Source organism: Hyaena hyaena, unplaced genomic scaffold (assembly GCF_003009895.1).
Source record: "Hyaena hyaena isolate Hyena2069 unplaced genomic scaffold, ASM300989v1 scaffold_445, whole genome shotgun sequence".
NCBI lineage: Eukaryota > Metazoa > Chordata > Mammalia > Carnivora > Hyaenidae > Hyaena > Hyaena hyaena.
The window spans coordinates 419,835-438,277 of NW_024081077.1; the positions used below are offsets into that span (position 1 = coordinate 419,835).

General features: G+C 39.0%; 1 protein-coding gene across 1 annotated transcript in view; it reads left to right on the top strand.

Moving 5' to 3' along the window:
* Positions 1-17,133, top strand: part of DBX2 (developing brain homeobox 2) — a 34,008-nt gene extending 16,875 nt beyond the window's left edge. Inside the window, exons 3-4 of the mRNA XM_039253293.1 lie at positions 10,904-11,091; positions 16,443-17,133. Coding sequence (XP_039109224.1) covers positions 10,904-11,091; positions 16,443-16,772 — 518 coding nt within the window. The 3' untranslated portion in view covers positions 16,773-17,133. The remainder of the gene's footprint in view (positions 1-10,903; positions 11,092-16,442) is intronic.
* Positions 17,134-18,443: the final 1,310 nt, after the last annotated feature.

Consider the following 18,443-nt stretch of genomic DNA (forward strand, 5'->3'; position numbering starts at 1 on the left):
GAGAACTTCATCTTCTCAATTGCTTGGAAATCTACTTTAAGCAAGACTCATTTTCCTCCATCTGTCTCTTGGTTCTTCCCACTTTATGCCTTTGGCGTAACCGTTCTATATTGTGGCATCTATCCCTGGAGGCTTATTAAGTCCTATATTTATCTTTTTTATTTAATAAAATATATAAGGAGTAAATCAGCACCGCTAAGATCAAGCATAGAAAATGCTGTACTTGGTTTGTTTCTATTTCTAAGGTTGGCAGTTTAAAAACACTTTAAAGATGCCACAAGTGTTTTTAATAAACTTTGGTGTCTCATTAGTTATAAATCTGAAATGAATGTTTTTATTTCTTTGTTTATAATGTTCATCGTATTAGCAGCAAATAATAATGAAATGGTGGATTTAGATTGTCAGTAAAGAATTTTATGTAAATAACCATGGTACCAAAGAACGTTAATAAGGCTTACATCTGCACAGTAATCATCTTTATTTAAGGCATTTACTAGATTTTCTTTTTTCCTTCTTTTTTAAATAATAAGAACATTTTTTATGCCCAAGCATTTACATTTTTTTCCATTGCACAGATGGAGGAAAATAAACTGTCCAAGTAATCTTATATTAAATTTCAGCCAAAATGTGCTGACATGTGTGGACAGCCAAGATCAAGGTTTATACTAAGCATTTTAATAAACAATGAAATCAGTGGCTCTCACAAAATTGACTTCACTCTTTTTAAAGTGTAGGATCAGATCAACAGGTTCATAACTAGCAAGTAGAATATCGTTTTGACTCTTTTAACATGATTCACTTGTATGAAATTGATTTCGTTTTTCTTGTTAATCTTTTAGATTTATGATTGATTTGTTTTTGCAATGTGGAAACAATCATTCATCCAGTGCCCTTCTCACATATAATAAATAGTTTAATAGTCTATTTAAGCACAGCCCTTACAGTGGGGAAACATTAAAAGGCAGTGGTAAAAGATCTCCTCTCCCCCAAAGCAGTGAAAGGAAAATCTTTGATATTACGTCCATAATGTTCTTTTCAAAATCGCACATTTCTCAGCTAAAATGAAATGGAAAGTTGTGGGGAAAAATACCTGAAAATATATGGGAGTCTTAATTATGTAGAATGGCTAATTGAGCTAATCAGATAATTATTTCATTTTGATTTTGAGCACCCAACTCGCATGTGATCTTTCAACAATTCTATGCATTAAAAGACAAAGTTTAAATGTAGAGTCATATGATAAAAATACAAGCAGGGAGATATTCTGGGACAAACTGCTCTGCCTCTTCCTTGGGAAGTGAACTTCTAGTCTACATCTTAAGATCATTTTACTATTTCCTCTTCTTTGTTAAAACTTAAAAGAGCATAATATACTGTCCAAATTTGAATTTAGGATTTTGTTGACTGCAGCAAGCAAGGGTCATTCCTTTTATTATTCTGAACGTACGTTGGTCCTGAGCATCACTGTCGAAGATGGGCAATGCTCTGATTAGTATTCTTGCCACCTGACCTGGCTGTTTTCTCTTTCACTGTTCTCAGCTGGAGTCTGGGTGCCCTGAGAAAACCAACCAGACCTGTAGCAGTCCTTCTGTAAGAATTTATTGTTAGCATTCTCAGATCTTCAGAGGAATGCAGTATTTTGTGCTAATAGAGACAGAGGCATGATTATTTTGTTGAAAACCTAGGCAGGTTTGTGCAGTAAGTTGAGTATAGGTTTTGACTTCTCAGTAGTGAAGGGAGGGGTGTTCCAGAGATAAATGACAGTCAGTCAACCAGGAAGAATGTTTAAAAGAGTTGGAGACTTAAAGACAATAGATTTTCCAAGTTGATGGCTCTATTCAACCATTCTACAGAGGCAGTGAAAAGATTTGAGTAACTTTCCGGGAAAAGAGTTCCCTTTCTTCCCAAATGTTCCTAAGTAGCGGAGGCTGGGGGAGGGGAAGCAGAGCTACTCATAGATATAGGGTGCTTGTTCCTGATCCTGTCTACAGCCCTTGCCTGAACATAATGTGACATCTATTAGGGCAGCTAATAAAGTCCTGATTTGAGATTCCCCGAAGGAGAGCACCAAGTACAGAGTAGAGGAAGGAGAGAACTGACTGAACAGAACAAAGAAGGAAAGTGTACTGTTGGCTCAGTATGTGTCTACAGAATGATACAGGGCTTTTGGATTATGTGTTTAAAGTAGAATACCCAGAACAAGGGAAATAATAGTCCTGTGAGACTCTGTAATGGTCAGACAGCCTATTAGAACCTGTTCAGTTCTAGAGCCCCACTTTAAAAGGCACAGTGAGGGGAGCCTGGGTGGCTTAGTCGGTTAAGTGTCCGACTTTCGCTTAGGTCATGATCTCGTGGTTCCTGGGTTCGAGCCCCGCATCGGGCTCTGTGCTGACTGCCAGCTCAGAGCCTGGAGCCTATTTTGGAGTCTGTGTCTCCCTCTCTCTCTGACCCTCCCCTGCTCACGCTGTCTCTCTCTCCTAGAAATAAATAAAAATATTTTAAAAAAATAATAAAATAAAAGGCACAGTGAGCAAATAAAAACCAGGTTAGGAAGTAGTCAGCAACTAAAATGGTGAAGGATCTATATGCTTGGTCATGGATTTTCTAAGGTGATTGAGTATTTGTTTGGCCTGAAGAAGAGAATAAGGAGAACATGAGAGTTATTGTCAAATTAGAAAAACTGTATTCAGTATAGATGTAAAGGATAGAATTGGGGCCAACGAGTGGAGTTTAATGGAAATTGAATTTGGGCTTAATATAAGGGAACGATTTTTAGCAAATCAATATGAGTATGAAATAATAATGAAGTGTTACCATACAGCATTTCCAAATACTAGGTTATATAGAGATTGGAAGGTAGACTTCTAGTTTAAATAGGGCAAACCAGGGAAGTTCTCTGTCTTCTCTCTCCAAGTCTCAAATCCACAGGAATTATATAAAACACACACACACACACACATACACACACACACACACACACTACAACACCACATTTGAAAATATGAAGGGTTCCGTTAGTTCATCTAATGCTCTATTTCTCTGTCAGCCTCCCACCTCTTCTCTGGCAACAGTGTCATTTATACACAGCACACCTTAAGTTGGAGTGCCCTTCACCAAGCCCATGTCACACAGGGATTCCTTGAGGGATGGTCCTTGGTGCTATTTTAGGATCTAGGGAATCACACCTTTGAAACTTTCTATCCTAGTTCACTCTGCCATGTTAATATGACTCTTCTCACCTACAACCCCTTTGTCTGCCCACTCGTAACTTTGATATAATTTTAAAGAGCATTGATTGTCCTTACTCTTCTTTGACATGTGACTTCAAGTGCACAGGCCTAACTTTCTGGCACCTTAGCTTTTTTCCTGTAGAAAATAAGGATGGTAATACCTCCCTCTTGGACTGTTGTAAAGATGACATGACATGCTGTATGTACTGAGCACATAACACTAGTACCTGCTGAGCCCCATATATGCCACATTTTAAATAATATTCCCAAATTGGTAGAGCCTGTAGCATGTTGAAATGGTGGCCCTGGCTTTTAAAGCCTCTTTTCTATGTGTCTTAAACTCTGTGTCTGCTTATCTTTATTTTTATATTACTCATTCATTTATTTATTTTTTGTCACCTGGGAGTTTCCATACAAGTCAGACATTTGTCATGAGTTTAGACAGAGTTGGAGGTGTTTGTTGCTTATAACATTTTAGTAGTTCCTGAGAGAATTTTGAGTCACCAACAAGTTCTCGAAGTCCATATGTTTGTTTTGCAGGCGTAAATTTGAGCACATATTCATAGGCTTATAAGGTATGGAGGTGGTGTAGATTCCCCAGTGTGATTTATGGTTAGGTCCAGAGAGAGCCCACAAAAGACCATGGGGAGACATGGAAAGGAACATCAACAGTAGAGGTAGCATCCTATAATAAATACACTTTTAGTAGGAACCTAAGGCAAACCACCTTATGAAAACCAGCAGGATTTGTGTATTGAGAAAGAAACCAGGTAACTAGCAAAGAAAGGAAGAATGTCATTGTCTATCTTTGCTGTAGTTTTTTGCTTGTTCATTAGTTGTATCCATATTCATTGTAGGTCTGTAGGGCACCAGACCCAAGAGTTAACCCTTTGACCCTCATAACCACTCCAGATCTCTCAGAGATTGAGGTCTGGTTTGGGTCCATGACTTCCAAAATTTACATTGGTGAGAATAATTTATGTGTAGATTCCCTCGATTGGAATCTTCTTTCTCCTTACTTGAAAATAGCTCTATAGGAAAACCTATGAGTTTCTAGTAAAAGTTTTAGGGACATTGAAATGTGTTACCCCATTGTTTTATTTAAATTTGTAGACCTTGGTGAAGAAGGGGCTAAAGGAGAGAATCATGGTCCTTACCTGTAAAATCTCGACTTAGAAAAAAATATATGTAGATTTTTAAAAATTAGGCTTGTAGGTCCATAAATTTGCTGTGCATTTCCCCATAGATATAAACAATTTTATTAGCTCAGAAAATACTAGCTTCCTACAATGCTGAGTAGCAGCATTTTAGGTGCTCCTGGAAAGGCTTTTCTGTAGGGTAAGTTACAACATAAACTTGTTTCCAGCAACACCTTTCCTGCCCCCTCTGTCCCCTCTCCACCCACCCCCTCCAGCCCTAATGTACCTGTCTAGCTGTCTCCTGTGTTTCTGCCATTTATACCCCACAGTCTGGAAATACCAAGCTGTGTGAGATTCCAGGTCCACTGTGTTTCTCCCGTGTCCTCTCCCCACTCATGATTCTGCAAATGCTAATCCCTCTGCTCTGCCTGCCTTTGTCGACTGTCAGCAAGAGGAATTGCTATTCTTCTAGCTGTTTTTCTCTCTCAGGATTTGGGGTGCGTGGATGGCTCAGTTGCTTAAGCGTCTGACTTTGGCTCAGGTCATGATCTCACGGTTTGTGGGTCAAGCCCCACATTGAGCTCTGTGCTGACAGCTAGCTCAGAGCCTGGAGCCTGCTTCAGATTCTGTGTCTCCCTCTCTCTCTGACCCTCCCCTGCTCACGCTGTTTCTCTCTCAGAACTTACTCTGTTAACTTCCAAGACTAAGCGGCTTCTCATCTGGTTCTTAAGTAGTTTCTCTGCTGTGGTTTGTGGTTATTTATCTCACTATGCTGTGGCTGTCTGTATATTTCTTGGACCTCTCGTTAGCAATTGTGAGCACCTGAAGGATGGATTGGATTCATCTTCACTTGTCACTCAGCAACATCTCAATCATTCCACCAGATTATTCCCAGAAAGGTTTGCTTGCTTTCCTTCAAAAATAGAACCACACTTAAAGTGCAGAATAGAGATGGGGCACCTAGGTGTCTCAGTCAGTTAAGCATTCGACTTCAGCTCAGGTCATGACCTTGCGGTTCATGGGTTTTAGGCCCCATGTTGGGCTTTGTGCTGACAGCTCAAAGCCTGGAGCCTGCTTCGGATTCTGTGTCTCCCTCTCTCTCTCTGTTCCTCCCCTGCTCACATTCTGATTCTCTCTCTTTCAAAAATGAATAAAGATTAAAAACAATTTTTTAGATGTTGAATAGAGATGAATTATTTGTCAATAACTCTATACTAGCCTATTTTAGTGTTTATTTTTGCCTTTTCAGTCTTTTTTCTTTGCATTTTTATCTAGCTGTAAGCATAGTATGGATTTTATCATATGCATTAAAGCAGATTTTCTTTGCTGCTACCTGATCTTCATAATTCTCATATTTAATGGTTTTCTAAAATGTCATCAAGTGGGTATAGTATAATGTACATATACATTTCTTTACCTTTGCATACTTAGTCCCCCCCCAATTTTAATACATATGGCTACAATAATGATAGATTATAAACATTTACAAATTAAAAGTGCCAGAAGCAAAAAATCAAGTGATAGGACATGCTAAACTTGAGGACATAGTTATTGGGTTATATGAGAGATACCATGTAGTCCCAGGCTCACAGACCGGCCCAGGACAGGGGCCAGAAGCCTATAGTCACAGACGGAAACCCTGGCTACGTTTATAAGTGTTTCCCCCCTTCCATTTTGACACGTTGTAACATCTGAGTAAAGAAACAGTGTGGGACAGAGAAAGGAGCGAAAAATTTGAATTCAGGTCCTGCTCCCATCTGAGCTTTGTGTCCTTTATGTGGCTTTGGACCTTAACAACCCTTAATGCCTCTTCATCTGTACAGAGGATTTCTGTGGCATATGGTTCTTATAAGAATCAAATGAAATCTGGGGTGCCTGGGTGGCTCAGTCAGTTAAGTGTCTGACTTAATCAACTCAGATCATGATCTCATGGTTTGTGAGTTCAAGCCCCGCATTGGGCTCTGTGCTGACAGCATGGCGCCTGCTTGAGATTCTCTGTCTCCCTCTTTCTGTGCTTCCCCCCAAAAATAAACTTTTTTTAAAAAAAGAATCAAATGAAATCCAACAAGTGGAAGTAGATAGATTTGTGGGATCCTCACTGTGGGCTAGGCACTGAAATTTTCTTTAGTTATATCATCAAATCCTTAGAACAACCCATAAACTGAAAGAGACTGAATTACTTTATTTGTCATACAGATAAGTGCTGCAGTCCAAATACATTTCTTCAGTATTTCATATTCCAAAGTCCTTTGTCCTGAGCCTTCCTGGATAGACATCCTCCCACCAGCTGAGTCTCTGAAATAATGCAGGAGGGCCATTTCCATAGTCTCTATACTAAGAAAAGTTCAGAGAAGAAGAGCATTTAGAAAAAGAACGCATTGAGGTATTTAGAGTATATTTTATTGACCAATAGTTCATAAAGCTACTTAAATCTTTGATAAATAATGAGTCCAGTTGTCAAAACCTGACTTTAAAATATGGCCTTGGCATGTGACAGGCAAAAGAAAAAAATGATGCTGTAGATGGAGAATTAACCATGACCTCATGATACAAGGAATGGATAGAGCGTCAATAGAAGCAGACCTTTGTAAAGAATTAGGCAGGATTACATCCCAGAAGCTATGGCCTTTCTAAGGAGATGCAAGTGTAACAGAGCTGGAAGGAAAGAGGGAGAGGCCAGTGGTCCTTCTAGCAATGTGAGGAGGAACCACAGTGAGGTATAAACCAGGGCAGAGAGACTCCTTGGGAGATGATCTGCAATCTTTTAGCCAAATAGGAAAGGAAGCTATCATATTGCAGAAGTAGATTTGATGAGATTTATTCATTTGTTGACATTTTTTCCTAAAATGTCAGTCAGAGTGTGTTAGAATATATTGTAGGGCTAGGAAAATTTGCTTTGAAATGAGCTGTCCTGGGTTTGAAACCTAGCCACGTGACCTTGGACAGAGTTTCTAAAACTACCTCATCTTCATTTTATTTATCTGTAAAATGGGGAGAATGGTAGCATACCATTCTTGGCATAGGTTGGGAGGATTAAATGAATGTGTGCCAGTGGCTTAACACAGAGTAAGTATAATGGTAGAGTGCTCAGTGTGTGTTTTTTATTATTGTGTCACACCCTGATTAAACATCTCCTATTGACCTTCTCTACTGTTGGATAATGTCCCAATCTCTTATAATCCTCTATGATCTGGCTCCATTCCACTCTAAACTCTATGTCCAAGATGCAAATATCTTCAAGAGCCCGGTAAGCTAGGTGAGACTGTGGCAAAGTGGAGGCCACATAGTCCATCAAAAGGGGGCACCTGCTATACTCCCTGGTAGCTCTTTGCTTTCTGGGAAGGGGAGCCTAGTGTGGTTCCCTTTGAAGAGATGTCAGAAACCTGGACTTTGCATGAAATCTCCAAGTATTAAATGTGGATGACTCTGTCAGAATTCTAGGACCAGCAAAGGCCCATCTGCAGGCTGGAAAAGGGCACAGCTTGCATCTGCTGTTTCGTGCCCTTCCCCAGCCTTGCTGACTGCTTGCTTTTCCTTAGATAAACTTCATTCCTTCAAGCCTTAATGCTTTTTAGAAAAATTTTGAGTGTACTTGACACACAAGGTTATATTAGTTTCAGGTGTATAACACAGAGATTCAACAAGTTTATACATTATGCTGTGTTCACCACAAGTACAGCTATGATCTGTCCCAATACATCACATCACTATTAGAATATCATTGACTGTATTCCTTGTGCTGTGCCTTTTATTCCCATAATTTATTCATTTAATAACTGGAAGTCTGTATCACCCAGTGCCCTTAACTCATTTTGCTCAATCCTTCACCTCTGTCACCTCTGACAACAACAATGTGTTGTCTGTATTTAAAGGTGTGCCCTAGTGCTTTTAGACATGCAGTCACTCTGCTTAGATTGGCCTTGGTTCTTTCTCTCTTGAACTAGATTGTTCTTTTAGACAAGGCTCAACCTGCTTTCTCTGAACCAATTACTTCTTCCATTGTGATAGCAGAGCATTTCATAGAGCATTCTATTCTAGTGCTTAAAACATACATTTGCTTTTTTATTTAGATATAATTATTGGGGCGCCTGGGTGGCTCAGTCAGTTAAGCGTCTGACTTGAGCTAATGTCATGATCTCATGGCTCATGAGTTTGAGCCCTGCATGGGGCTCTGTGCTGACAGCGCGGAGCCTGGAGCCTACTTTGGATTCTCTCTCTCTTTCTCTCTCTCTGCCCCTCCCCCACTCACACTATGTCTCTCTTTCTCTTTCAGATATAAACATTAAAACATTTTTTTAAAAAGAAATTTATTTATTAAGCACCAGAATGCCTACCAGCTATGGCCTAAGCTGGACTCCCTGCTCCCCTGGTGCTTATATTCTGCTGTGGTGTTCATGTGTGAGTCCTCCCTTGAGAAAGTGAGCTCCTTAAGGGCAGGGACCATGTGCTGTCAGTCTGGTTTCCTCAAATAAGCTCAGTTAGTCTGATGCCAGGTATTAGTGTCCTCTAGCTGCAGTAACAAATTTCCACAAACCTCTTTTCTTAAAACAATACAAGCTTATTATCTTAAATTTATAGGGTTCACTAGCCTTAGGGGGGGTCTCACTGGACCAAAATCAAGTGTCAGCAGGGCTCTGTTCCTTCTGGAGGCTCTAGGGGAGAATTTATTTCTTGCCTTTTCCTGTTTTCTAGTGGCTGCCTGCACTTCTTGGTTTGTGGCCCCTTCCTCCATCTTCAAAGTAAGAGTGTAGGATCTTATCATGCTTAAGACTATGACTTCCCTTTTTTTCTCCTTCTTCCACTCATAAGGCCCACCTGGGTACCCAAGAATATCCCAGGATATCTTCTCATTTCAAGGTTAGCTGATTAGCAACTGTAATTGCACTTGCAATCTTAATTTTCCCTTGTCATGTAATGTAGCATATTTACAGGTTCTAGGGAACGTACTCACATAGTATGTAATCTTTGGGAAGACCATTATTCTCCCTATCACAACTGGGAAACCAAATGAATGAATGAATGAGTAAATGGTGAACGATGAAGGAAACTCTCAGAGGGTGGGAACCAGTTGTGTTAGCCACAAAAGGCAGAAACAGTAGTAAATATCTCTGACCGGGAGGAGTTCATGATCAACTGGATTGAGGAATGGTGGTGGTTGGGGGTCTTCCAAACGTCCCTTCTTAGATTGAAATTCTCTGACTCCTGTAGACTTTCCCTGACACACCAGATTAAGATCAGATCCTTGCTTTGTGCCCCCAAGGCAGCCTCCTTAAGAATACATCCTCATATTTGTGATGCTAGTTGACTAAATGCCTTCCAGGGGCACCTGGGTGGCTCATTCAGTTGAGCATCCAACTCTTGTTTTGGCTCAGGTCATGAGCTCAGGGTTGTGAGATTGAACCTGCATTGGGCCATGCTGGGCATGGAACCTGATGAAGATTCTCTCTCCCTCTACTGCTGGCGTGCTCTCTCTCTCCGGGGGGGAAAAAAAAGGAAAAAAGAACAATTCTAAAAATTCAAAACCTATTCATTTTATTTTAAAATAAATAATGTTAAAAAATTAAAAATAAAATAAATGAAAATAAATGCTTTCCACTAAATCTTACAGGTAATGCATACAATAAAAACATATTTGTCTTGTTTCTCAATGTGTAGCATTAAGCAGAGGGCCTGACATATGATAAGTGTTCAAACACTGTTGAGAGAAAAAACAAATGAATAAATAAATGAAGAATTAGAGAAAAATGGAGTGTTCAAACCACCAACTATTTGTTCTGCATTTGAGCTTTGTAACCTGGGACCATGAACTTTCTTTTTTAAAATTTTTAATGTTTATTTATTTATCTTAGAGTTAAAACAATTTTTTTAAATGTTTTATTTATTTCTGAGAGAGAGACAGAAAGCATGAGCGGGGGCGGGGTGGGTGGTCACAGAGAGAGGAAGACACAGAATCTGAAACGGGCTCCAGGCTCTTGAGCTAGCTGTCAGTACAGAACCCAACATGCGGCTCGAACCCACAAACCGTGAGATCATGACCTCAGCCGAAATTGGATGCTTAACCAACTGGGCCACCCAAGCACCCCTGTTTTTTTATTTTTGAAAGAGAGACAGAGCATGAGTTGGAGAGGGACAGAGAGAGGGGGAGACACAGAATCCAAAGCAGACTCCAGGCTCTGAATTGTCAACACAGAGCCCGATGCAGGGCTCGAACTTGTGAACCATGAGATCATGACTTGAGCTGAAGTTGGACACTTAACTTACTGAGCTACCCAGGTGCCCCATGAGACCCTGGCATACAAATTGGGAGGGCGAGCATATGTACCTTTTTCTCATTGGGGAGCAAAGGGCATTTATCAGGTTCTCAAAGGAGTCCATGACCAAGAACATGGAAGAAGCACTGGTCTAAGTGTGCAGAGTTCAGGGATGAGAGTGTTTGGCCATGGTACAGGGAGGCAGAATGCTGTCCTGGGAAAGGTAGACTGACTTCTTACTAATAAAGGTAACCAGGCTTTTGTATATGTCTCCCCCCTCTAGGAGAAGAGAGTGTGCTGTCCCTCCTGACCCAGGACTCAAACTCCAAAGCTCGGCGGGGTATTTTAAGAAGAGCTGTTTTTTCTGAGGATCAGAGAAAGGCTCTGGAGAAAATGTTTCAGAAGCAGAAATATATCAGCAAAACAGACCGAAAGAAACTTGCCATCAGCTTGGGACTAAAGGAATCACAGGTACTAATGAACAAGAAGATGTCCACTGCTCCTGATTTCTGAAGGAATACAATGAAACCCATTCATTTTGCAAATATCTGTTGGTACTGGTTATGGTGCTGGACCCTAAAGTGCTACTGAAATGATTTTGACAGTGTTTTAGTGGGTGGAAATATATATCGCAATTCCTATTTGGAAATAGGTCCATTTGCTGAGGGGTCTAGTTTTTTGCATGAATAAATTTTCCTAAATGAAGAGAAACACTAAGGATGTAGCATTTATATCATTAATTGTTTACTCTGGTTTCAGAGTAGACCACATAATATTCTACAAAAGCAGAAACCAATTTTCTTGTTTTTGTCTTAATTTCCAATCCCAAATCGAGTCCCAAATATGTGACTCATAAAAATCCTAAATAGATTTCATTACTCTGCATTTCGGGCTTATGTCAAGTACAGGAAAGTAGTTTCATAGCTGCAACACTTACAAACCTTACTTGTACGTTAAGGTACTAGTATTGTACTATTTAATCATTTTATAATCACCATATGAAATAAGCAGTGTAATCATCCTCACTTTCTAGATGAGGAAATGTAGAAAAGTGAACATAGATAGGTCTGATGTCATGTGGTGAAGCTGCTTGGGAGTTGGGCTCTTGCCCCAGGTAACCTGAGCTTGTATTCTTCAGCTGGTGCTGTATCGTTGTGCAGGATATTCACCGCACAAGGCAATTGGCTAAGAGCGATGGCAGCAATTGAAATGTAGCAGGTATTCCTTCTGCCAAGCTGGCTTTTCTGATGCAAGGCTATGTCCACTTGCCTCTTTGAATTAGCCGAAAGGCACTGAAGTTGCTAGCAGAGTCTCTCTGTTAACCACCATGCTCAGCTCTTCTTGCCTCAGTACAAATGACCTGGTTTCTAACTTTGGATTTTATTAAACCAGTTATTTTTGGATGAAACTCTCCTTAACCTTTCTTTCTTTCTATTTAACTGCTTCCTTTCCCTAGGGAAGTGATCTGTCCCCACTCCCCCGCCCCCAACTTTTTCTGGTTGTAGGAAGCAATATGTGGTGTGGTAGAGCATAGTTGGCCTAGATCAGCTTTCCTCATTGTGTGGTACTGATGAGTCCCTAACCTTAATTGACTGCTCTGTGCCTCAGTTCCTCTCTTCAAAAACAGGGACAAATATAGGAATTCTCTGTATGTCACTGAGCAAGGTTGTGTATATGATAGATAAATCAGTTGTGTGCAAGACACTGCAAAGTAGGCAGTAAGAAGGAGTATTGATAAGTACCAATTAAGATACACTCTGCACTCAGGAATTTATATAAGCAACTGGAAAAATGAAGCAGATGGTCATGAACAGTTAGATAATAATATAAGACAATAACCTAGGAGACATCACCTGGTAGGTTAGATATACTGCCAGATAAAGGAGCTAGGTCAGTGGTCCTCAAATTTCTGTATCTCTCTGGAGCATTATGTTAATATCCATGTCTGGAAAGGACAGCCATATGACTGGCCCTCATATACCCCTGAGGAATCTAGGGATGGAACTGTCTCATCCTTAGAGGAATCATTAGGGCTAACTAATGACAAACAGGAGCTCAGTATGAGCAGCCTGCATCTCACTGGTATGGATAAAAAACTCCAGAGTTATAGGGGAGAAACTGTGCAGGTCGGGGAGGTTGAGTCAGAACTTAAAGTGTTAAAAGAGGAAACATGGCTAGGTTTGATCTGACAGTGCTCTGAGACAATGTGAATGTCTTTGATAATACATGTCATCTTCTTTTTTTAAAAATATTTTTTAACGTTTATTTATTTTTGAGAGAGAGAGTGCTAGCAGAGGAATGGCAGAGAAAGAGGGGGAGACAGAATCCAAAGCAGGCTCTGCACTTACACAGAAAGCCTGATGTGGGGCTTGAACTCACGAACCATGAGATCATGACCTGAGCTGAAGTCACAAGTCGGTTGGATGGCCAACTGACTGAGTCACCCAGGCATCCCAGTATATATCATCTTAAGAACAAACTATTAGAAAGAGGATACAGCAAGCATATCAGAGAATATTTATGAGGAGATGACCATAATCTGTCATCCAAGAAAACAAACTATTTTCCTAGTTTGTATGTTGTCTTCTAGTTCTTATTCACAGGTATATAGTTTTACATAGTTGATTGTATTGTTTTTAAAATTCAAGTGCCTGAGGAATGAATACTTTTTATGTTACTGAATTTGGTGAACATCTCAGGAGTAATTTCACATTTTCTTATTTGCGCATACATCCAATTACACAATTAACACATGGCATTTCAAACAAAAGGGAAATTGGTAAAGTTAAAAATGAAAACTCATCTCCTCCCCTTCCTTCATTACTACTCCTTCATTACTACTGTCATTCACAAATGGCTCGTTTGAATTTCTTTGCTGTACCATGTATTTTCTTTATCTTTAAAATAAATTAACACAAATGCATTACATATGATTACCATGTGTCCTTACATTCGATGTCATTTATCCTCACAGTGGCCCTATGATGTATCCACTTTGATTTTATAACAGGGACCTAGAATTGAGATCCAGAATTGTGTGTGTGTGTATGTATGTTATTTCTCCTTAACTGCTTCTTTTCCCTATATATATAAATGGGATTGTTTTCCACATATATCTTGACTTTCTGAAGGAGAATACAGATCATCTGTATTACCAACACACAGATCAAGAAGGAAAACCTCATCACCAGGCCAGTAGCCCCCTGAAGATTCCTTCCCAGTTACTGCCTCCTTTTCTGAGGCTACCTACTATCCTGACTCTTAACAGCATAGATTAGTTTTGCCTATTTGGGAGTAGTTTATATAAACAGAATCATTCAGTACACATTCTGTGGTATATGGCTTCTTTTCCTGAACATTATGTTTGTGAGATTCATTCACATGGTTGCGTGTAGTAGTAGCTCATTTGTACGCATGGCTGTGTAGTATTCCATCACATGGTTTACCACAGTTTATCCATCCAAATGATGGGTATTTGGATTGCTCCCAATTCTTAGCTATTACTTGTAGCAGTTATTGTAGCTGTTATCAAAATAGTTGGAATGTTATAGTTGGTGACATTTTCTTGTTACAGCCATTGCAAGCTTTCCAAGTTTGTGGGGTTTTTTTTTATTGTGGAAAAATATACGTAACATAAAATTTACCGTTTTAACCTTTCTTGAGGGTACAATTTAGGGCATCAAGTACTTAGTTCACATTGTTGCACAGTCATGACTACAATCCATCTCCAGAACTTTTTTCATCTTGGAAAACTGAAACTCTATCCATTATGCAGTGACTCCCCATTTCTCCTTCCCTCCAGCCCCTGGCAACCACAGCTTTCTGTCCCTATGATTTGACTGTTCTAGGTACTTTCAAATGAATGGAATCCTTTGTATTTGTCCTTTTGTGATTGTTTTAGGTTTATTTCACTTAGCATATCTTCAAGGTTCATCCATGTTGTAGCATGTGTCAGAATTTAAAGGCTGAATAATTTTCCATTGTATGGATATACCACATTTTGTTTATGCATTCACCCATCCATGGACATTTTGGTTGCTTCTACCTTTTGGTTATTATGAAAAATGTATGAACATGGATTACAAGTATCTCTTTGAGTCTCTGCTTTTAATTCTTTAGAGTAGTTTGTGACTTTTTCATATATTGTGGTATCTTTGTTTACACAGAAATTTCTTATTTTTATATTGTCAGCTCTATTTTTTCTTTTGTGGCCTTAAGGTTTTATATCATGCTTAAAAAAATTCATCTTTCTGTGACTGTAATGATAATCTCTTACAGTTTTTTCTAGCAATTTTATATTTTTGTTTCAGTGTTTAGCTGTTTAATCCATTTGGAAATTGCTTTTTTATTTGTTGAGAGGTAGAAATTTTCATTTATGGTTTACCCCACATATGTACCTTTGTTTCGGAACTGTTGATTGTGAGGGAGATTTCTTGATGGTTTTTTTTTTCACTGAGATATTACCCAGAAACAACTCTTGATATGCAGAAAAGTGATAGGAAGACAAAAATAATGAATGTAGCACCAGTGAGCACAAATAAATGTCTTCGTGAAAGCCCACTAGAAATATTTGGCAGGCTTTCTAGGAGTACATGCTCACTGCAAACAATAAGTGAGTTCATGAATAGAACCAAATGCTCTGGTATGTACGCTTTAGTACTGTTTCCTTATGAAAAGCCTTAACCTCAGGATTGTAACTGAGATGGTAGTCTTTTGGACTCACTTGCCTGGGGTCAGGTTCTTTGTGGCCATTTTGAAATTTCTGGTCGGGCTGAAAGAATGAAGAAATTGTTTGGCCAATCTGAAAAGATCATCTCAATTTTTTCCTTCATTGGGAGAAACGTTTGGCAACACTTTAGTGATTATTTTCTTAGGTAAAAATTTTCTAGTTTTTGTTTCAAACATAGAAATCCACTGAATCGGTCATGTAAAGATGCAATGTAATGCTAAGGAAAACAATGTGATTGGCTTCTAAGATGTCAGGGAAACCAGTTGTGAAGTTTTCTGATCAGGCACAGTTGACTATGTAGCAGATAAAGACAGAGGTTAGTAGTAAAGACAGACTCCAGTAGGGAGAGGCAGAATGTGGCTCAAATTAGAAACCACGATCATAAGTACTTTTGTGTTAATTATGGTTGATGTTTATTGAGCCTAGTTCTTCAGTTTGATAAATCCTTGGAGTAATCAAACTTGGAAACTGCATAAAGCCTGGAATTTAACAAAGCATTATGAAATGTATTCTTAATTTAGTTTTCTAGAAGCTCCTGATGAAATCTGAATATTATAAGAGCCTGAGCACTGGAGTGGGACAGTCATGGATTCTATTCTAAGTGCTTCCATTTTACTAGCTGTGTGACCTTGAACTGGTTTATCATTCTGAACCTCAGTTTTCATACATGTGAAATGAGGACTTCTTGCAGCCACTGTGAGGTTCAAGTTATGTATTCCATAGAGCATGCGTAGCTTGATACGAAATAAACACTGTTACTAGTCAATACTATTTCCTTTGTGTAAATCATTTAGCATTGCTTAAATGATATTTTAAACTACCAAGAGTTAAATCAGTCTTGAAAGAGGTCATACTTGCAGGATGTAACTGATCTATCACAATAGTTTTGTTTCTTAAGTGTGGGGATATTATACTAAAGTAATTTCTCAGATATTTTTGAAGGAGCCCAGTGAAAAGCGTTAAAGACTTTGCTAGGCTGGCTCTCATCGTAAGGTATTTCGTAGAAGGCATAGTAGGGGAAAGTACAGTTTAAAATGCTGAAGTGAAGTAACATGGAGTAAGTGATTGTTTTGTCCAATTATTTTGTCAATAGGTGAAAATTTGGTTTCAGAACAGAAGAATGAAATGGCGGAATTCCAAAGAGAAGGAAGTGCTTTCCAACAGGTGTATCCAAGAAGTAGGCCTTCAAGAGGATCCCCTCTCACGGTCTGCTCTGGGGTTCCCTTCTCCATGTCCTTCGCTCTGGGGAGTCTCCCAACAGCACTCAAGTCCAGGATGGAGGGAGAATTCACCAGAACCTTCCGAAAGACTGATCCAGGAGAGTTCAGGGGCACGGCCCCCAGAAGCAAATTCACTTCAGGGTGCCTTGTATTTGTGTTCTGAAGAAGCTGGAGACAAGGGTGTACTTACTGGGGCTGTCTGAATGGAAGCCTCCCTCCTTGTTAATTTGAAAAGGACGCCTAACTAATAACATTTGGACTCTAAAGCCAGCTAGCTTGTGCCTCATCAGTGCCTAAAACATAATACCTTTGGAGTGATGCACGAACTAACGCTTTAGGAAACCCTCTCCAGTGTTCTCTTGTTTGGCTCCCAGACTCAGGCTTAATTTTTAATTTGTAAGTGGAATAGAATCTCCCAGAAAGTACAATGGAACTGAAAACAATGAGAGTTATAGTTAGCTCGTCCCTCCTCTGAGTATGTGTATATATGTGTGTGTTTCTATGTGTGTATATATATATAAATATTCATTGAAATACATCAGTAGGAACTAGTTCCTCTTTAAATATTGCATCGAGCAAATTCATTTCCTTTTATTTGCAGAAAAACCAACTGTTGACTGAATGTTATTAACTTTTTGAAAGTAATGTAAAATTTGGATTTTAGTCCAAATTTTCATACATAAGAACATGTTTTTAAAAATTCTCTCTTTTCTGGTTTCTTTCAGAATCTAGCTATCAGTGAATTTTCACAACTCAGCACAGCTGTCCTAATCGAATGAGCCACTGTTAGATACATACACTGAAAGCATATACTTAAAATTAACACAGCAAGCAAACTATAAGAATTTCTGAATGAAACTATTGGTACCCTTAATTTTCCAAGTCTCTGGCCTTTATTAGGACATCAGTGAGGGACCCATTTAACTAACAGTTATCTTTTGATCTCTTCTCTGTAAGGATGGGCCTTAATTAAGGTTTGCCAAACAAAATGCCTTTAAGGGACTTTGCGTGAATAAAGGGCATGGCCCACCTAAAACTGTTTGAGTTTAATAATTTAAAAAATACTAGGTTGGGCAAATGAAACATCCATGCCAAGCAGTTTGTGACCTCCGGCCAAGATTTAAGGAAGTGTCACGGTTCTTAAAATGTTCCCAACTGGACTTCAAAACACAATACTGACGGAGTCTAGAGTGGATTTCTGTTTGCACTTCTTGTTATAGACTCAATTTTCCACTTAGGTGGTATACACCACATTTTTGGGTTATTTTTATGTATTAACAGACACCACACAGATGTTTTATGTGTTTTGAGTATCCTGAAATAGTATTATTATAAAATTGCATTTCTGGTAACGATTTGCTTAGTAAATCTGGAAATTTTTATTCCAGGTCCAAGAAAAAATTATGTTTCACTTTGAAGGAAATAAGGCAGAAAAAGGAAATGATGTGGTTTTGAACTAGGTTATTATTAATCTGTGGACAAGAAACATTATTAGAAGTTCATGATGTGGAATTTTGTTAGTGAGAAAGCTGTGTAAAGAGAGTGGCTTCTAATTTGCTTACATTCCTAGTTATAGAATTTAAGCCTTTAGGGTTTGAAGAAGGTAATATCTTAGAAGACAACAGTTTCAGTCAGCATGAAGACATTATTTTGTATGAATGTAATTTGAATCGGGGTTTGCTAGCCTGTGTCTTTATCTCTAGATGTTTTACTTAAAAGTCCTCTCAGAAGTAGCTTGTCTCAGTATCTCTGTGGGAAGTAGGAGCAGGGATCTGCTGACAGCAATTTAAAATTTAAAACTTGTCTTTAAATGATTTATAGTAATGTTTCTTTCCTTTGTATAATGTTAACCTCGTTTACATTTATTGGGTCCT